The 21,744-nt window shown below is 44.8% G+C and overlaps 1 protein-coding gene across 1 annotated transcript in view; it reads right to left on the bottom strand.

The window, feature by feature from the left end:
- Positions 1-21,744, bottom strand: part of Ism1 (isthmin 1) — a 76,235-nt gene that overhangs the window by 18,787 nt on the left and 35,704 nt on the right. The window contains exons 2-3 of the mRNA XM_021642556.2: positions 9,991-10,221; positions 1,085-1,349 (exon numbers count right to left, since the gene is read on the bottom strand). Coding sequence (XP_021498231.1) covers positions 1,085-1,349; positions 9,991-10,221 — 496 coding nt within the window. The remainder of the gene's footprint in view (positions 1-1,084; positions 1,350-9,990; positions 10,222-21,744) is intronic.

A 21,744-nucleotide genomic window follows, 5' to 3' on the forward strand; every position in this document is an offset into this window, starting at 1 on the left:
TTTCTCATGCTGTGATGAGACAGCATGACCAAGGCAACTTAAGGAAGAGAGTTCAGTCTGGGCTGACAGTTCTAGAAGGTTCGAGTCCATGATGGAGGAGCTCGGGTCCACAGCAAAGGCAGCAGATGGCTGGCACAGCAGTGGGGGAGCTCACCAACAGGAGGCAGAAAGAACACACTGGAGGGGGTGACTTTTGTAACCCCAAGCTGATCCCCAGTGACATCCTCCAAGCAGGCCACACCTCCTAATTCTACCCAGTTACCAATTAGGGAGCAAGCCTTCAGACACCGGAGACTTTCAGGGGTCTCCTCATCCAAACTCGGCACTCCTTATTATACATAGTTCATTCATAGCTGCTGGTAGGGAAGCCATAGGAGCACAGCAACAGAGCATTGGGAACTCATCAAACACTCAGTTGAAGGAAGGAGAGGGACCAGGTGGATGATCGAAGAACACCTTCACCTGGTCTCATCTCCGCTGCAGTAAGACAAGGACTTTTAGTATCTTAACTCCCTGAATCTGGAACTTTCCTGCTACCATGCCTCTCTTGTCCCCTGAGTGGGAACCTGGCAGTCTCAACCTGGCCTTGTAACACTTAACTGTAGATGGGGAAGCTTGCTGTGACCACGTGTGACACAGTTCTTCGTGTAGATTCCCAGGGGCCTCTCCACTGACAATGTTAGACAGAGCACAGTTGCCAGCTCACAACTGCACACATCTCTTTTATTAAATTGGTTGTCAGCATAGATTTTTTTTTTACAGCTAAAAAACTAGTGAAGATGATTTAATGATTTATTCATCTTTAAAATAAAATTAGATTTTGGAAAGGACAAGACAAGAAAGAACCTCAAAGACCCTAAAAATATCTCTTAAGTACAATTTCAAAATTACACTGTTTCCAAAAAAATGTAGCTGCGGGTGGCTCCAGGGGTCTTCTGTGAACACAGCCTTTATGAGGTATGCCTCACAGAGGACTGAAAACCACATACTGTAAACTGGGTTTTGCTTGGTCCCGCTTCTGGGAGGCCTTATCATTCCCACTTACTCTCCTCACCAATTTCATATTACTGGCCAGTGAACTCACCATAGTCTGGCTGCTCTTTGGTTTCAAAAGTCCGGTGACCTGGGGCTGGACGGCCCCATCCTCTAGGAACACTGAGAAAGTTGCTGTCATCTGAAGTACTGTCATACTTGTAGTCCTGGTCCCCGCTGTTAGTCCTGGCCAAGGACAAGGACCTTTGCCACCAGGCCCGCCAGTCAGGAGCTGGGAGGGACCAGCTGGGCTTATTCTCCGGATGTTGCTCTTTTTCTGCTTCAGAGTCAGGACCATCGACCACCTCTATGGTGACCTGAGGAATTCAGAGCAGGCCAGATCAGTGAGGAATTGGGGGCCACAGGCTAGGAAGAAGGTCTGTGAGAGATGAAGGGAAGGATGGCTGCATCCCTTGTGAAAGAAGGCTGCGATTATGGGGCGACAGAGAGTGTACGACACCCAGGAGTGGCCCACATGAACTCCATGGCTACAAGAAGTATGGCCTCAGGTAGGCATGGTGAGGCTCCTGGCCTACTGGTGACTAAATTGTTGAGATGCTTTCACTGGAGGAACACCGTCTGTGTTCCTGAGGTACTGAGAGAACAGCTCCAACAGAGCGTAAGTCACTGAGCAGGGGCACCAGGCACTGCTCCTCCCACTCCCGCTCCACATCTTTCCCGTTTTCACTCCCTGTCATTCGAGATGGCCTCACGACTTACTTGGTCCAGTTGAATAGAGATAAGTGACACTCACTGGGCTGGGGGGTGATTCAGGGAGGGCCGGGAAGATGGCTCAGAGGGTAAAGTTGCCTGGTGAGTGAGTGTGAGGACTGGCCTTCAAATCCTGAGCACCCACACAAATGCCAGGGGGCCATGGTGGCCTGTTCACAGCCATAGCTCTTGGGAGGCAGAGAAAGGGCATTCCCCCAGGGCAAAGTGGCTAGCTTGTTTCGTTAAATTGGAGAACTCTGGGTTCAAGTGAGAGAGTCTGCCTCAATGTAATAGTAGTTACTAATTCGCACTAATGTTTGCAAAAGGTAGAAAGGTAGGCAGTGACTGAGGAAAACATAGCATTAACCTCTGGCCTCTGCATATATGTGTACTGGCACACATAAATGCACCCACACATATTTGAACGTGTTTACACATTGGCAAGCATATCACATATGCATGGGGAAAAAGTGTACTGAAGCCCCCTCCACTTTTCCTTTTCTTGGGATGCTCTGATAGAGAGGAAAAGAAGCCATGACTACTGCATAAAGGCAGTAGAAGAGAACTGAGGCACTCACGCCTGAAACCATTCAGGACAGTTCAGTTCCAGCCGGGCCGCCCCGTGTGATTCCCACAGGCACCTGAACAAGCTCTCTTGGTTGAGTTCTGCCACAGAGGACCATGGGCAATCCAGCAGTCATTGTGCCAAGCTACTGAGTATTGTGACTGCTACGTGAGACAGCTTTTTATAGATTGGGGGAACTGGCACATATATGCTAAGGGGTGTCCGGAAGTTACAGGGATAAGAAGTAGCAGATAAGGAGAATATGGAGCCAAAGCCTTGTTCTTACCACTCTGCCACCCTGCCTTTCAAAGGTAACTGACAGATGTCTGCTGCTCCCCCACCCCAGGACTGAGGGAGCAGAGGGGTTCAGGTGCGAGGCCAGGCTAGATGCTGTAGTCCTTGCACAGATGTGAGTTTAAGGCCCTCAGGACAAGGCTGCTCTGGTGTGGTATTTCACTCGTCCCATTGTTCACCCCCAGGGCAGGGAGCACACCATCCCTGAGCAATGGTTGGAACTTGTTCTTCAAATTAACGAAGTCTACTTTTGAAATTCATTACAGCTCTGGAAGAACATAGCTTCTTGGCTCTGAGAGACAATCAGTGTAGAAGAAAATTTGTTTAAAAAAATAATAAAAGACTCATTGGGTTCCTCTGGCCATCACATAGTTCTTGCAACACCTCCTGGAATAGTTACATGCAGATGAATCAGAAACACGCACTCCAAGTAATCAGCGCAAGATGTACTGGGCCAGCAATCCCAGTTTTTGCCCTGACCCGACATCTGAGGAGCTGCTGAGGTACTCTGCCAAATGGCACTGGGGTGTGCCCATCCTTTAGATAAACAGCCTGGGGGTTGTTTGAACCGCACGAAGTCTGACACTCAAAGAAGCTGCCAAGCTAATAGAGGTCCTGTGCTTGGGATCTAGATATGGTCCAGAGGGTGACCTTAGATCTTATAGTACACTGAGAATGTTCCAGGCCAAGCGCATCTATCTCTTCTGTTGTAGGAGGCATAGAAGGGTACCATGAGCCTTAGCCTCTGCTGCAATCATTGCCTTAATTTGTGAGCATCCCCTGTATTCTTACAATTATGAAGGTTTTATGTAGTTCAGCAACAATTTTTAAAATTAGGAGAAGAAATACAACACACATGTTCTATCATTGTTGCTAGGTAGAATGGGTGGTTGCTAGGGAATAATCACCACTAGGACCCACACAGAACCTTGGAAGGACAAGTGAGTAAAGAGCACACCACTCCTGGCATATACAGAGCTACCACGGAAGGATGGACAAGGCAGAGTCTTTGAATACATAGTCTTTGTGCTCTGAAGCCCCAGCCCCCTCCTCCTACAGATAGAACTACTGAGCTGCAACAATTGTCTGCAAGGATATTAAGGGTCTTGGAGGAGAGAGGCTGCCAAAAGCCAGGGGAGCCAGGCTGGCAGGCAATTATGATAATGAACCAGGCTCTGAGTAGGAGATAAGCGAGGACATGCCTAACAGTTGGGGTACTCCGTTTGTATTCAGCCTGGAGTCAAAGGGATTGCTTAAACAAAATGGGCCCTGCAATTTCTCCAAGCTGGGAATAAAAACAATTTCATGTTTCAAGCTATTACTGTCAATAGGATTTTTTTTCCTCCAAAATTGCTGCTCAGATCCAAACAAAATAGAGTGCTTGCCTGGCGAGGCAATGGGTAGCAAAATAGGAATTTACTCCAAAAACTATATCAGTGACTAAATCTCAACAGCTTCGAGGTTTCTGTCTTCCCTTTAATTTCTAGCCACGGCCCCAAATGAATTACAAAACAAAACAAAACACAAACAAATCTCAGGACCCGCCCTTCCCCACAGTCAGCACCGTGGAAACCTCACGCTGATATCAAAAGAAGAAATCTAATCTCGAACCTGAAATTCTATAGGCACCCAATTAAAAAGACGCAATGAGCATGGCAAATGCCTTCTCAAGTGGCTGGATTAGTTTTCGTTTCCTGTTGCCTTTATTCTACTTGGGTATTTTAGAGTCAGGAAAACCTTCGGAATGATCTCTTGAGCAATGAACTTGAATGTACTGAAAGCATGTAGTGAGCACAGAAAACTTGAAGCTGATAAAGACCCTCAGTCTCTTCCTCCTTTCTAGCTTTATTATATATCCTTGAAGCACCTTCACACACATAGTGAAAGAAACACTTTCAAAAGCTCCAGGCACAATGTAATCCAGAATCTCCCAGCTCTGAAGGTTATGCAAACATAGGTATCAATTTTGTCCAAAATAGGGGAATAAGGATAACTTTGATCGGCTTTTTTTTTTCTTAATAGTTAAAACTTATATTAGAACCAAGCACTTTACTTTTGCTCTGTAAAACATTGTCTGTAGCAAGACTAAGACAGCTCTCACTCTGGCTGGTAATAAGCCATGGCTGCCGTGACTGTGTAAGCTCTGTTGCCACAGTGAGCCTAGGGGACTGTTTGCTCTTGCTGCTCCTCTGAGCTCTGTGAGGAGCTGGATGGACGGGGTAAATGGATGAGACTTTCCCAGGCAGAAAAAGGATTCCTTCTAGAGTACAGACCACCCAGGAATATGACTACAGCAAGGTTCTCCTGCCCTTCTTGACAACCTGAGCAGAAAGAACATGGAATAGACCAGGAAGATATTTAATCCTCTTGTCTCAGTTTGATGATGCTCCAAAGAAACTGTGGTATTCCCTACATAATGGCGGTTAGTGCCCTGGGATCTGCAGTAGTGTGCCTGCCCAGACTTTACTGTCTGTTCTACAAAATTTAGACTTAATTTTCAGGCACAGACTTGGCTTAGGGAAGTTAGCTTCCCAAGGTAAATGGCAAAGAAGGCACAGAGATAGTTTCCAGATAAATCTTCTGACTCTCAATCTTTTAAAGAGTTGTGTGTGTGTGTGTGTGTGTGTGTGTGTGTGTACATGCTTGCTATAATTGGTGTCTGAAGGTCAGTGGAGAACTTTGTGAAATCAGTTCTCTCCTTCCACATTTCTATGGGTTCTGAGGATTGAACAAGGTAGCCAGAAGCCAGAAGTAAGGACCTTTACTCATGGAGCCATCTTGCTGGCCTAATTATCCTTATAAATGGTTTTCTGCCATTCTTTGCACCATCTTCTCCAATCACATCTATCAGTTCTGGAAAAGTTATCCTATGCTAAGCCCTGTATATAGATGAACTCACTCTTCAGAGATTAGATGACATAGGCAATTATAGGTGGAATTATTAACAATTTTATGGACAAGAAAACAGAGGTACAGAGAGATAAAAAAAAAAAAAAAACCAGGCAGGGACTACAGAATCCAAGTCTAGAAGACTGAGTGGTGGTGCTGGATTCAAACCTAGCTCAGTCTGATTCCATAGTTCATGATGAGAGCAGAAGCCCACAAGAATCTCAGATATCCAGGCTGGTCCCCATTGGTGCATCTTATTCAGGGAACAGACATTTCTTGGCTCCTACCAGCCAGACTGGCCAGTTCAAAAGTATAATAGACCCAGGAGGGAAAATCAGAAGTAGACGCAAGTAAAACCTTGACCAATCTCTCTGAGTATATGTTGTAGCACTCAAGAGGCTTAGGGCCATGGAAATAAGTCTGTGTGGAGAAGAAAGGTCTGTGGATCATTGTGCTTAACTCCCTCTCAATGGAAGCAAAAACAGAATTATACTGGCTGATGCTGATACTGACCTTAGGTTGAGTCAGAAAGGGGGATGTTTGGCTGTGAATGGCTGCTGTAGTAAAGAATTGATGCAGCGAGTCTAACAATGAGTTTATTTTGGATTTTTTTCTTTATTATCTGACCACCAACCAAAGAACAAAAACTTAGCCCAGGATACAAGTCTAAGTTGTCCCCAGAGATTAACACTCCATCCTGAATGATTTTTTTTTCAGAACCTCATTTCTTATGTTGTTTGAATTCTAACCTGGAGATGCAGCTTAGGAATATGAGGCCATTTCTTCCTATCTGATGCATCATACATACAGAGGTGCACATGCAGAAGGAATACTGTTTTCTCCTGCCATTCCCACAGCCTGAAGGCAGTGCTAACGTGGAGTCTAATTCACATGCAACAGAGGCTGCCTGACTTATGGCATAAAAATGCTCCACAGAAGCAGATGTTGGCTTTTTATGATGATTTTCCACCCTGAAAGTCAAGAGGCCCAAGGCACATGGCCCTTCACAGACACTCAGGAATGCCACTTTGGAGAGGGACAGGACCCAGTCCTGGAGCTTTGGGCACATTCCTAGTGCTTGGAGTTGCAGAGGGGTCAGAGATAAGGGTATTGATTCCTGCAGGATCCTGGGCTCCAACTGAGGATCATGAGGTGGGAACAAGGGGCAGGTTGCCTAGATTGAGAGCACAGGAGGCCAGAGGCTCTGGCAGCAGACCCCTACCCACCAGCACCCCCTCACCCATATTCACACCACTAGCCAGGACAGAAATGCTCAGGGAACCATGGTGAGCAGCTGGGCTTTGTGCTTGGCTGGAAGGGCTAGGGCAAACCTGTGGCTTTCAACAAAAGAACAGTGCTTTAAGGCTCAGACAAGGGCTGCCAAGCAAGACGTCACCCTCTCCCCTTTGGGAAGCCCCTTATATTCTATGGGGTAACCAGGGAACTGGTTTACGTAAGTGTAGTGGTGCTTGGAACTGTAGAGGCTAATGATGTTCCTGTGAACATTTACACACGCACATACACTCAGAGAGAGAGAGATTAAGGGGGAAGGGAGGGAGGAGACAGGCAGACAGAGACAGAGACAGAGACAGAGATGAGGCAGATAGACAGAAACAGAAACAGATAGACAAGGCTGGAGCACATGGAGGCAGTAGCTGCCTTTGCTTGAATATCTTTCTGAATGACCCACACTAACCTCCTGTGACCTAGAAATGAACTCCAGAAATGGAGCTCAGTTTTTTTTTTTTTATGGTAAGGAAGCCATCAGATCAGTAAAGCACCAGCTGTCCCACTCCTCTGCACTGCTGTGGACCAACAGACAGAGCTTATCTAAATGGAATGGAACAACGGGTCTATGCAGTGGAGTTTTACTGTCTCCGATCCATCTGCCAACAACTCTGGTATTTGAAGCCACAGAAAACGCGTACTCTTGGCAGATGTGGCCTCCGGCGTCCAAAGGTGACCCTAAAACAAAACAAAACAAAAACACAAAACCTTTCTCATGACAGCCCTGTCCTTCCACCACATCCTCGGAGGCCTCCCTTTCAGAAGCTCCACTTGGAAACTAACTTCTTGCCCTGGTGCTGGGCCAGGATAGCACCGACTGAAGAGAGGCTTTTGCGGGGGCTCCCGCCTCTTCCGAGCTCACAGGAGCAGGGTGCTGCTGAGGCTCAGGGGCACAAAGGCAGAGGGTGGTGGCTGAGGAATCTGTAAGAGTCCAAGGGACTCAGCCCAAGCTGTGAGGCCGCTCGGCTCGGTGGGCGGGGCCTCCCCTTGCCCCACCCTTATTCTCTCTCTCAGCTCAGCCTCTGTGCAGTTCTTCCCACACAGGTTAGCGTATCTCTCAGGTGGGACTGCCTCAAAGTGTTCCTTATTTCCTACTCAGAACAACAGTCCAGCTTATTAGGAGGAATCCTTCGTTTTCTTGGCTGCTGTACTGAATGCCTGCACACTTTCTTCATGTGGGCTGGAGTGGGCTCAGCTTTCCCCACGTTCAACCCGTGATCCCAAAAGCCTTTGCGCCACCGTAACATTTAGGTGGTACTTTCAAAGGTCCCAGCGGTGCCTGGAGAGGGCTTGGGCATTTCCAGACTGGTGGAGAAAGCAAAAGGACACAAGGAGTTTGGCTCTAAACTCAATTTATTACTGGGTGCATCATGGTACCTAGTAAAATTTCAGTGAGGGGACATCTTAAAAGCCCAGTGTTCCTTTCTTCTAAATCCAGCATTCTCCTGTAACTTTGCATTAGCAGTTCTTAAATCTACTTCTCCAGTAGTTCGAGCATCAGCATGAAGATCCTCCCCGATTTCCTGCCTCTGGGATAAAATGCTAGCCATGTGGACTAAGATTGGACATGGTCCAAGGACCTTTGAGGTGAGGGCAATCGAGCCCAGGAAGCATAAAGTCTATAAACAATGAAAAATTTCCACAGAGGAAGCGCAGTGGGAGGCAGCGGGGACCTGCGGCGTGGAGCCATCATCCCTACTGTGTCAGTTTGTCCCTCCCCCGGAGCCATGCAGCCAGACCCAGGGAAGGCACGGGAGCAAAGGGCCAGTTTTTCCAATAAATAATTAGACTGAAGCACTCATCAGAAATGTTCCCTGCACTAGACAGTGATTTCTGAGCATGCGCTGTCAACTGTGATCGCCACAGTACTTCAACACTCATGGCTCGGACCTACTTCTTTCTGTCTTTTATTGGGGAGCATGGTGCTTTCTCTTCCTCTGACTTCAAGGTCCATCCAGTGCCGTTCCACATCATAGCCGGGAGAGTCACCACAGCAGGGACTGGAGGGACATGGCTTCATGCTTCCTAAAGTCTCATTCCCTAATGCGGTGTCTTGTGCAGAGCAGCCCTTGTTTGATGCTCATCGATTAAGGTGTGTTCTCAGTGACATTCACTGTTCAAAAGCAAAACAACTCTGATGGAGGAGAGCTGCTGCTCTGAAATGATACCATGAGGGGAGTGTCAGGAGTGTCAGAGGGGCCATGGAAGAGAGAGGAAGGACACACACACACACACACACACCACACCACGCCACACACAAACATTGGGAGTGGGGGAGAACCTCTTAATTAAGAATACTTTGATCCCAAGTTGAGGAACTCTGCTGCTACACAAGTTAAAAGGCATTTGATGTGATGATAAAGTTAAGGAAAGCTGTCCTTACACAAATGAAAGAAATCAAAACAAAGCGTAGAGACATAGAAGCAGCCACATCAAGACAGGAGTGGGTGGGGCCTAGGTTGCCTTTCTGAACTGTCAAGAGAACTGTCTTCAGGAGGAAAGAGGAGGTACAAACAATACCAGCAATCAGGATTGGCGGGAGGGTGTTCCTGGGAGCTGCAGGTCCTGGAGCTGAGCACCATAGCTGCAGTTTGCTAGTCATGTGACCTTGGCAAGCCACATAGTGACCCCCTGAGCAGAATGGTTTCTCCTTCCTGAGGATGTGTCTAGGGCCAGACAAAAGCAGCATTTCCCTTGTAATGTGGGCGAATGCTATTATTTTTGAATCCAATAACCCCTTCCTGGTGTCCCATTTCCCTGGTTTTATTAAAATCCCATTTTAATAAAATATATTAATCTGTGTTCCAGAAAGTTCCTTTTTCACCTTCCTTCTTACTTAGTTGTTTGTTTGTCATTTATTCTTTAGGAGGTTGTCCCCTCCTGAAGGAATTTCAAGGAAGGCAAGCTGAGTGCCCTGAAGATAGAACGTGGGTTACCAGGTCTAATCACAAGCAATGCCAGGCTTTTCCAAAAGCTTCCACATCTCACCAATTCAGGGTACATTATTTTTGTTTTGCTTTTATATCTCATTGTCTCAAAAATCATCAAGGGTATTGCAACACTCTCTTTATGGGAATAGCACAGTCCTCGGCAGGAGTCACAGAGGGGTTGAGAAGGACAAGGGATAAAGCCACAGGGCTTGCTAGAATCAGGTTAAGAAACAAAAGGTGAACTGTTTTCTCTTCTTTCAGTTGCCAGCTGCAGAGAGTTACCTGAATGTTTGGATTCTGCCCGTTGATGTCAGCTTTGGAGAGGTCTGGAAAGTTTGGCAGGTCAAGGAGAAGGGATCTGGGGCTGTCTCTTTGCAGTGAAGGATGCCCACTCTCTTGAGGGAATGGCTGTCTGGGGAAGGGTTGGTGGACAGCCTGGTGCTCCTCTGGGTCTTCTCTGGACAAAGGAAAACCGGTTTCTGATGTGGAGTCCCTCTCCAGGTTGAGGTTACTCTAAAACAGACAAGTAATAAACAAATACTCAGAAGGCAGACGGTTAAAACGCTGCTCTTAAGAGTCCATTTAACTAAGGGACAAGAACAGCTCATCCCAGGGGCTGGAGTCCAGCCAGTGTCTTCGTCACTCTTCTGTTGGCGTGAGGAGACACCACGACCAAAGCAACTCTTAGAAAAGAGAGTCTTTAATTGGGGGGCTTGCCTACAGTTCCAGAGGGTCAGTCTGTGATCATCAGGGTGGGGGGCAGGCAAGCATGGGGCTGTAGCAGTAGCTGGGATCCTTATGTCCTGATCATAGGCTCCAGGCAGAGAGAGACGCTGGGCCTAGCATGGGCTTTTAAAACCTCAAGGCCCACTCCTACTGCCATCACCTCCTCCAAAGCCACACCTCCTCCAACAAGGCCACACCTCCTAATCTTTCCCAAAGGCTCTACCGACCAATGACTAAGCATCATATATATAAGCCGAGGAGGGCCATTCCTACTCCAACCACCACAGCCAGCCTGGGATTCCTAACTCATTTTCCTAGCACATGGATTCGTTTCTGTATCTTCAAAAGGCTAAGTCAGGAAATGTCTCCCCTTTTACTACTTAGGAATTTTCTTGGGAGTTATGAACTATTTATTAAGCACCAAAGCACATCAAAATAAGAGAGCTGTTTTGAAAGAAAAGTGTTACTCATTGAAAGCTGGAACCAGCTTATAGCTTATTTTGCACAGCCTCAACCAGTTAACCACCATGGCTTTAATTATAATCTTAATGTCCAGTTTGGTTTCTTTGGTGTGAACCATGGAGGAAAAGATCTGAATAAATAAGATCAATATTTAAGTCAAACTATTGATTACATTTCTCCATTCATCTATTTACCTCTATTTGCTCACCTAGTCATCTGACAATTCATTTCTTCATCAATTTATTCTTGTCTATTCCCCTCCCCATTTATCCATGCATATATTCATTTCACTTGTACCCTTCTACCCATTTCTCTAATACATAAATTTCGCCCACATGCTAGCAGGAGACACACTAATAAATGAGATAGTCACGTGGTAGTACTCTTTCAGAACATACATCTATGTGTAACAAATGACAAATACAAGTAAGAGGAGTCTACTGATTGCTGAGAGTAAAAGAAAGACAAGATGATGGAGGAAACATCTAGGTAGAGAAAGTGCCTCTAAGGAGGTAAAACCAGACACAAGATCTGAGCAAGAAAAGAGAAGCCTTGGAATGATACAGAGGAATGGCAAAGAGCAGATCAGATCATCCTTATGGAGGGGGCACTGACAGCCACCTTCAGGAACAGAAAACCAGGAAGGCTGGGTGTAGAGGGACAAGAATTGAAAAGCCACGTGAGAGGAGGATGAAGAGATAGAGAAAAAATCGACAAAAAGAGAACTCCGAAATTTAATGCCATTGTTCTTAAAATTGCAAGTTAAAAGTTTTTCTTACCTAGTAAAAATACTCAATTTACTTGTCACCGGGGCAGGGGGGACTTTTCCAATGTAACTGTCCCTGTCCTCTCACTCTCTCTGGACCACTTAGTGAAGGCATCCTCTGACCCTTCAGGGTTAGCATTTTTATGGTTGCTGGTGGAAGGAGCCGTGGAGATAGACTTTCCCAGCCTTGGGGTCAGTGGCTAATGCTGTTATTGTTGGGCATGTTTTGAGGTTTGGGAGTTATGTTCCAGCACACTGTCTCCACATGCACTCCCCGCCCCCACCGCACTGCTGTTGACCCAGCCCAACAGTTCTGTGTAGAATCAAAACACTCTTGACTCTGATCACCCAAGGTCAAAAGCAGCCTGATACTGAAACACACACAGCAATTTTGTCAGTGCTTGAAGTGGCAAAAAAGAACTTGGGGAGGAACTGTCACCTCTGAAGTGTGAAGTGAGGGCCACTTTCATGTTTTCACTTGCCCTTCCCTTTTGCTCAGGAGATGTGGCCTCACCAGCGTCTTTGTTAACCTTTCCAGCCACCTCTCTGCCATGGTTTCTGTTTCTTGGCATGACAGGAGTTGGCCTAGGATTCTGAGGCATTGCATAATGTAATGAATTCTAAGTGTATTACCTTTTGATTGAGTTGGGGGGGGCGGTGAGAAAGAGAAATAGAGTGGAGAGGAGAGGGAAAGAAAGAGAAAGAGGCAGGGACAGAGAGGGGGGACAGAGGAAGAGAAAGAAAGATGAAAGGAGATAGTAAAGGGAGGGAAGAGAAGAGAACAGAGAGATTTCATCAACCCAAGACCTCTCTGCTTCAACTGCCACAAAACACTGTCCAGAGCACCCCTTGATTATACACTTGGATTCTTCCTGACGGTGTTAGAAAGTACAATAGGATTCTCCTGGAGAAATTTTTGTTGAGGACTCAGGCACATAAGTCACATAAGGGGTTTGGTATTTACTTTTTAAATGCTTTAGGGATTTTTGTAATCAACTTTATTGTATCAACTGAACATGTTCTTAACTAGATAAAAACCAAAACTCTTTGTGCTGCAGAAATGGCTCAGTGGTAGAGCGTTTTCCTAGCATGCTCCAGGTCCTAGGTTCAATTCCCAGCACTGCAACATAAGCACACAACATATAAGCAATGAAGCATTCTTCTTAGTACTAAATTTTGTATTTTTGAAGCGATTGGAAATGTATATATGTGGCTAGTTAACATTTTGCTTAGATGTCTGAAAAGAAAAGGACTGGATTTAGTTGATTTCCCTCACTCCCTGACTCTTGAATTCTTCTGATAGAAAATTCACTGCCATAAAGTGATTCCTGGCTTGGCTTCAACCAAAATAAACTCCTTCAACTTTCTGTGGCTCAATGCCCCTCTATACAAAGCACAGCAGATAATCACAGACCCATACTCTTCTAGCAGGATGGTCAGTGTTGAGCTGTATCTACACAATAAAAAAGAAGTGCAAAGTTAGGAGTGTTGGCCGAGCAATCCAGGCCACAAGTGCCTCTGCTGGGAATAGTTTGGGGTCTGGGATTCAAGTATGTTTTGGATTGGGTCTTGCACAAAATCGTGGCATTGCTCCACCATTCTTCAACCACCCTGACCCATAGACATTGGCCCAACATTTGTAAAGTATTTGGAAGATGAGAATTAATAACAGGATGCCATTCACAATTTCTGGGTATCTGAATTACATTTGCACCTCTTCCAAATATAGTTACCAAATACAGACACCTATTGTGCTGTGTCCCCAGCTGTTCAAAAACTGGAAACCCTGGGATGGGGGAAGGGTATTTAAGAATGGTCTGTCTAAGATGAAATGGAATTTTATTCCATCAATAACAAAATATGAGAGTGCCCATTGTTTTGGTGATCTGGGACAGAGACATGATGGCTATCCACTAACAGTGCAGGCAAAGGCCTTTCTTCATCTCTTCGTAACGACACATAGATCACATCTTCCTTGCAGAGACTCGTTGATGACAAGACTGATTTTTATAATACCTACTCATTGAATATCCCACTTAAATTGCTATAATTGGGTAAAAAGTCAAAGGACAGGTGAAAACAGTGTTTTATTTAGGCAAGCAAACACTCTTTTCTAGATATGGTAGTTTAGAGATGTCCAGGAATTTAAGACAGGAAACATAACATTCCTTCGGAGATGCCACAGGGTGCGTTTTTGTCTGACAGGGCGCAGGAGGCTGATCAATGTGGGGGCACGTTCCTTTCTGTACAGTCTGCCTTTAATCTGGGGTTCGCCATTAGCAATGCTGTAGCACTTCTCCAGCAGCCATGCCCCTCAGCGGTCCTAATGTAGAGCTGTTAGGCCCACTGAAAATGAAAACACGACTACTGACCTTGAAGAAAGTGATGGGGGTGGTTGTCAAATTAGCGAGCTGTGGCTTCATACTCTTCATCATTGTGCGTAAGAATCTATCATGATTCTACAGGTATTCAGTTTTAAGAGGATGGTACCAAAAACATCATGCTCTTGCAGGTTAGTGTTTTGCTTCAGAGAGCGATTCTGTGACAGACATTGTGATTATGATCATTGCTCTATGGTCCTTCCTATCTTTCTCTTATTTGGTGTCTGTTTTAAGTGAGAAGAAAGCTGCCTAGAACTGTATTTCCCAAACTCTAGTCAGCTGATCATGTGACACAGGCTGTCCATTTAGGGCTAAAGAGAGTCGAGGGCTTGAACTGCGAACATCAAAGCCAATTCAGAATGCTGCCTGTCCTTCCCTCTTCCCCTTTTGCCTGTGTAAAGCACTGATAGCTCTGCTGATGATATCCCATCGGTCCTTGACTGATGATTCCCCCAATGTCTTCCTGTTATCATTTTCATTGATAACTTCCCTAGTTAGGGTTACTAGGTTTCATCACATCATTGCTGGGATGAAACACCATGACTAAAGCAACTTGGGCAGGAAAGGGTTTATTCCACTCCCACTTCCACATCATCAAAGGAAGCCAGGGTAGAAACTTGAGCAGGCCAGGAACCCAGAAGCAGGAGCTGATGAAGAGGCCATGGAGGGATGAGGGATGATGCTTACTGGCTTGATCATCATGGCTTGCTCAGTCTGCTTTCTTATAGACCCTGGGACTACCAGGCCAAGGGTGGTCTCAACCACAGTGGGATGGCCTCGTCATCATGAATCAATTAATTCCATAATTAATTCATTAATAATTAATAACAAGTTAATAAAATAATTAAGAAAATGTCCTATTGCTGGATTTTTGTTCTGAGACTAGATTTCTCTGTGTAGCCCTGGCTGTCCTAGATCTCACTTTGTAGACCAGGCTGGCCTTGAACTTACAGAGATCTGCCTAGCTCTGCCTCACAAATGCTGGGGTTAAAAATGTGAGCCACCATGCTGGGCTGTCTAGCTGGATTTTATAGAGGCATTTTCTCAGTTGAGACTCTCTTCTCTTTCATAACTCTTGTGTATGTCAAGTTGATACAGGAATGGCCAGCACAATAATGCTACAGTAGCAGCAGCACTTTCCTTTCTGGAAAGTCTATTGTGTTTTTAGAGCTGTGACAATTATTTGAAAGTTAAACATTCTGCTTTATTGATTTATATGCCAGCTTTTATGCCAGAACCATGCATTTGTCTTGAAATAAATCTTGCCACTTGCTATTTATAGCAATGTTGATGGAATGTGGAACTGTGTTAACCAAAATTATCTAAGCACAGAAAGACAAATGCTGCCTGTTGTTGCTCATTTGTGGAAGTTAAAAAATATTGATCTTAATGGAGCAGTTGAGACTGGTTGCCAGAGGCTGGGAAGGCAATGAAGGGAGTCCAAGAAGAGCCTAACAATGGGTGCAAAAATGAGGTTGAGAGGACAAACTAGGTCTGCTGCTTCAGAGCACAGGAGGGTAACACCAGTCTCTAACAATTTATCATCCGTTTCAAAATAACCAGAAGAGTCCAAAGCTTCCAAAAACATAGACGTGAGACAGAAGTAATAGATACCTGAGGCCGGCTATCTGGAACTTAGCACACACATTTTGAATTATCACACTATGCTCTATAAGTGTACACTAATGTTACATACCAAAAAATAAAGATGATTAAATGGGGGAAACTGTGATTAGAAATGCTATATGAAAATTTTTTTTTCATAAAAAGTAAAAACCTATTAAGTTAATTAACTGTTGAGTTTCTAATCTTTGTAAGACTGAACTCAGTCCCTACATGGCAGAATGACTGGCAGTGCATAAGATGACAGTGAACTCCGTGTAAGCTGGTTATACATGCTCTGAAATGGCCCATAACATCCCATTCCAAGTGCCCTACATATATCTACAGAATCTTCATTGTTTCTGCATTTACACATTGCATTCCTCAAATCGTGCTTACTGTGCTTTCCAGCTTTTTTTAAAAATTGTACTGGAGTGCTCTCAATAATGTCCTACAGTATTTTACATTTATGTTTTTTTTTTTTTTTTTTTTTTTTCTCATTCAAATGAACTGCTCCTTGGACAAATGGCTGAGCTGAGAGCTTAGGCATAGACAGTGCACATGAGTTTGGAATATTTTGCTGTGACAGACAGCAAAATTTTTAGTGCCTAATGGGGTTGTCTTGAAGATAAATAAAACAAAAACAAAAGCAAAACAAAACAAAAGACAAAAACAGGAACTAACTTGAGGGGGTTCCCAGTGAGATTATACAATTTGGGCATCAAAAAAAAAAAAAAAAAAAAAACCAAAAGAAACAAAAGTAAAACTACATGACTGATACACAGTGAAGCTCAGAACTGTCTTGTGACTTTCACACTAGGTGCCAGTTCTCTGGTGGAACTCAGCAGATCAGCCGGAGGCTTGGTGGATCACCTCAACCCTCCTATCTCTTCTATTTGCCTCTGCTCTCATAACCTGGTCCTGCGTACCCCTGGGAGAGCTGTACTGAGATGAACTAGACTGTTTTCTGAGACAGTTTTTATTGTGTCCCTTGTGCTGTATATACCATAGGACCAAGACCAAGGACATTCAGGCACGGCATTCTGTGTGGCCCAAGCTGTTCACCGGGACTTCCTTGTGGCCAAGGTAGATTTCCACAACCACATGGATGACCACAAGGGTCAGAATGGCCAGGGTGTCCCAGTTGGTCACTGGTACAGACAGTGAATACAAGAGAGAAAGAACAGGGTCTTTGGTCAACTAAGCCACAGGACAAATGGAGATGGTGATCATCTAGGAGGGAAGATTCTCATGGCAGGGTGGGGAGGATCAGGGTGAAGAAATTGGCAGTGCATCCAGTTTTTGGAAAAATGACCTAAGAATTGTTGTCCCTGTCTGCAAACAGCATTCGCTCCATTCTGCAAGCACCAGTCAAGAGTTGTTGTGTGAAAACATGGGTGCCCCCGTCCCAGCCTCCAGGAGAAGCACACACTGAGAGGTTTCAGGATTTTTGCTTTATAAGGCTCTGGAACTATTCCCAGGCCGACTTCTCGGAGTCAGACTACATGGCAAGTTTCTGGGGGCAAAGAGGGCTGTTTCTATAGTCTCCCATCCCCATCCCCCAATGCCAACTACTGAGGGGGCACCAAATAAGTACTAGTTAATGATAATGATTGCTATGTCTTGTTAGATTTTGTTTTAATTAGGCTCAGGCTATAGGCCTCATTACTCCTAATGTGGCTTTAATGTGGGATTCTAAAGGGAAAAAAAAAATCTAAGAATCTTCTATTGAAGATATTAAAGAAGAGATTATTAGCAATGCATTTGGTCTCATAGGCTTTGAACAACAAACAACAGAGATTATAATTAACGTCACTGTAGCTTCTCTCCTGAAAACACACTAACAATATAGCTAATTAGCAATATGTCCTCATTTGCAGCTGGACATCTGCATATTATTATCAACAATACTTGTTTCCTCTCTTTCCAGATTAAAGGCAACCAAACTGCACCCGGCACATGGCTGTGCTTCTTCCGTATTAGAACACTCTGTTTCCTTGTACCCAGGATAACCATACTGGATTTTTTTTTTTTTTTTAATCTGTGCTGGGCATCGATTTTGTCTGGAAAACTTCCACACATCTAAAAATAAGTTCAAGAATGCCACTGGTGAGGTTTCAAAGGGAAGAGCAAAAGTTCTCCATTTGGGGAGATAAAAGAATAAAGGACACACTGATTATCTTCACACATGATTGAAGAGCAAGTGGTCCTGGGAGAGAAAAGCTGCGGAATACATAAAAGGAGCTTTGGATCACAGCATCTCTTACTCCAGCGGCTCAGGAAGATGGCGTGGAGATGCGTGCTCTACAGTGACTGGAAAGAGCACTTGAGATTACTAGGGAGACCCCATCCCATGTGGATGTGTGGGTGCCAAGGTCGACCGCCTTCTGCTTGTGTGGTACCTGCATGTGATGATAATCACCCCCCTGCAAACAGCAGGAAAAAAGTAGTTACTTCATCCATGACTCTATTTTAAACCAAGTGTAAAAAATGCCACAACTCCTTGGGAACTGTCCTGGCATCCACCGCCAGACATACGCTTCAGTCTTTGTTAGGGATCATGAAAACAGCCTGCGAGCTGGCGACACAGTCACATCATGTTTCAAGAAGGCAGGGGTGTCACGGTCCTGGCTGGGAACCAACAGGACCTTCTGCTCAAAGTCTGACTAACAGCTGAGGAATCTCTGCCTGTGGTGCAGAATGCATCAGGAGGATGTTTACTTTAGGGCATGGGAGTGACCTCACTGACGATTTCAGGCGATCTTTAGAAGAGATGAAGGATGGTCAATTCTCTGCACTGGGGCAGGAGTTGGCTCCTGGGGGAGGGGCTGCCAACTCCGCATCTTCCCGAGTGCTTCTGGACCAGCTGGTAAAAATGGAAGCCAGCATGTTGCCGATTTATCTCTAATACTTCTGTGTTGCTTTGATCATAAAACTGTGTAGATTATTAATGGCGTCAAGTTGTGTTTTCTCCATTGCTGGCACCAAAAACAGAGGGCTAATTTTTCTAGGACCCACCTCTTTTATGTTCTGTTAGTTAAAAAATGAACTGAAATCACCCTTTCAACTCTAAGATAACATATAAGACATAATTACAAGGATGGAAACCAGTTTTTCCAAAAAGAATCTTCACTCGTGATCTAAAACATCAATGAAAGTACAAGGTGAACACTTTGTATTTTCTAGATTCTCCTTAGGGTTAGGTAGACAAACATAAGAGGGACAGATAATGAAGCCCTCATGAGGCTGTGTCCCTGGATGCTCAAACTTCAGGCTAGACCTATTTGCCAAGGGATACGTGTGGCCACCAGGGGGCTTCTGTCACTGTTCTTTGGTCACACAGGCGCTCAGTGTCCCCTCAAAGTTGCACTCTGCGTAAATATTACTGAGTATGGATTGTGAATGAAGTTTCAAGTTGTACTTTCTCTATTGCTAGGAACGAAGACAGAATTATCCTCTGCATCTTGACCATTGCAGAGAAAACTGCAAAAGAAGGAGAGGAACGACTCTAAGAGCCGGAGGATTCGGAATGCTCGTGGCTGCAGTGGCTGCGTGTCGGTGAGTGTGACCTGCAACATCTCAGGAAGCCATGAGTAATGACAGCACGACTTGACACGCCAACACACACAGGACACATCTCACAAGGTGCACCCCCAGATAAAGAGCTTCAGGCCGCTCAGGGGGCGGGGGGATCAGTCCTTTTCAGGGATAAGCTTGCTGACAGGTCATCCAGTCTTAAAAGCTCACAGACACATGCACACAGGGACAACACTAGATGGACTTAGTAGGTTCTCTCTCTGTGCCTGTAAAAGTAACTCTTATTCTCCTGTTTCAGTTGTTGTCTGGGAGGCTCACTGCCCCCTTCTGCTAACCTAGGCCTCGTCCTGGAAGCTTCTAGCCTCCGCACAATCTAACCTAGACCTAGAAAGTTTTCAGCCTTGAGACTGCTGAATAAACTCACCCTTTCTTTTTCTTTCTGAGATCATGGCTGGCTGGTTCAACTCAACTGTTCTGGCTCAAACTCCTCTCCCATCTGACTTATTCAATCTGGTTTCTCTCTTGGCCCCTGAATCGCTCTGCTTGGCTTCAAGCTAACCCCAGCAGTCTTTTCTAATCTTCTGGATCCTTCTCCAGCTCATTTGGTCTTCACCTGAGTTCTCTTTCTGCAAGCTCTCTATTACTGTCCCTGTAAAACTGTTTCCTCTTTCTCTCATTGCCACTTAAGTAGCTTCCTTTTCTTTTCTTTTTTGTGAGAGTTGGGCATATCCTATTCTCTCTAGTTTTTCTCTGATTTGTCACCTTTTCTGCCACTTAATTAGACATCACTTTTAAAAAAATGGGTGCTTCCTTTTACAGTCTTTACCTTTGTTGTTTGGGATTAAAGGCATGTACCACCACACCTGGATCTAAGCTTTTCTTTACAGGAAACTGGCTCTATACCAGGCTGGTCTTGAACTCAGAGATTGGCTTGCCTCTTTCCCTGGATTAAAGGCGTGTCTGTATTCCAGCCAGATCACACAGATCTAGAAGGTCTTTTAGTACGATCTCTTGCCAGAGCAGCCACGTTCTGAATTAGAATTCCTCTACATCCAAGTGTACACAATGACAAAAAAGAGGAAGAATAAGACAAAGAAGAAGAAGAGAAGGAGGAGGAGCAAACCATGAAATCGAGAGGACTTGTGGAGGACACTGGAAGAGGAGAGAGGGAAAAGTGGAAACACAGAATTCACGTATGAAATTCTCAAAAAATATTTAAAAAGAAAGATTTATTATCTAGACCAGTGCTTCTCAACCATCCTAATACTGAGATCTTTAATATAGTTCCCCATGTTGTGGTTATGCCCTCATAAAATTATTTCATTGCTACTTCATAGCTGTAATTTTGCTACTGTTATGACTAGTTGAACCAACCCAGTTGAGATTAAGAGAATCATGAAGAATAATGTACTTTTATGGTTTTAAATTCAGAATAGCTTGTTACACAGCAAAAGCTAACTTATATAAAGCCTTAGCTGTCTGTCTGTTTGTTTGTATAATGGTTTTGTGAATTAGGATGAGAATTTCAGAAGAGCTCTCAGTGTATTCAGTTCTGATGTCCTTGGGTTGGAATCCTTATGAGACAGTTGTCTGGCATACCATAGCAATGTGGTTTTACGCATATAAAAAGGTTGGTTATTTTAAAATTGTATGTGTGTGTGTGCATACACATACAGCTGCAGGTATGTGTAGGGTACACAACGTAGGAACCTGTAGATGCCACAGGTATTGGGTCCTCCTAAGAATGGAGTTATAGGTGCTTATGAGCAGCTCAATATAGCTTCTGGGAATGGAACTCAGGCCTCTACTACAGTAATACATGCTCTTAACCACCTCAATGTTTTTTTTTTTTAAAGCCTATTGAAAATGCCCAGAGCTTCAAATCCATGGGTAGCATGATAAAATTAAAATCCAATGGCTCTAAATGCATCAAATGCAGATGCTGCCTTCAGTGACCAGAACACCATTTCCTTTCTCATGTTGACTCAAGGTAAGTGAAAGCAATGAAAAGGTCCACCATCTGCTTTCTTCATTTATATCTCCTTCTTTGTTAACAGCCCTCCTGCCCCATCCTATCAGGGTCAGAGCTGAATCCTAACAGTTTTTCTTTGCACTGTCACAATGCACCTGTACATCTCTGTGGCTGCCAGAAACCACTCAGGCTCATTTATTAGAGAGCCATGCCAATAGCCGCAGAGCTGACACAGACCGGACATGGCCTGGGGTGAGGAGAAAGCTGGAGGCCACTGTGACCTGTTTCCCTTCCCACCCGCCTTTCCAGATGGACCGGCCTAAGTTTCTGCTCTCAGGGGAAACACAGTCTGGTCCCTGCAGGAGATGCAGCTGTGGCTTTTGACAAAGCTTGGGTAGTCCAGCGTGTTTGTTAGATTTGTGAATTATCCCCCCAAACACTTCTTCCATCTCTGTCACGTGCCAGGCACTGTGCTGGACCATGACAGTTCAGATGACACATGGATTGTTAAGGAGAGTTATCTAAACTTGAAAATGAAGCCAAAGGAGGGACCAAATTTATTAGTTATTACTGAGGCACAATATAACATA

The sequence above is a fragment of the Meriones unguiculatus genome, chromosome 4, assembly GCF_030254825.1.
Source record: "Meriones unguiculatus strain TT.TT164.6M chromosome 4, Bangor_MerUng_6.1, whole genome shotgun sequence".
Lineage (NCBI taxonomy): Eukaryota > Metazoa > Chordata > Mammalia > Rodentia > Muridae > Meriones > Meriones unguiculatus.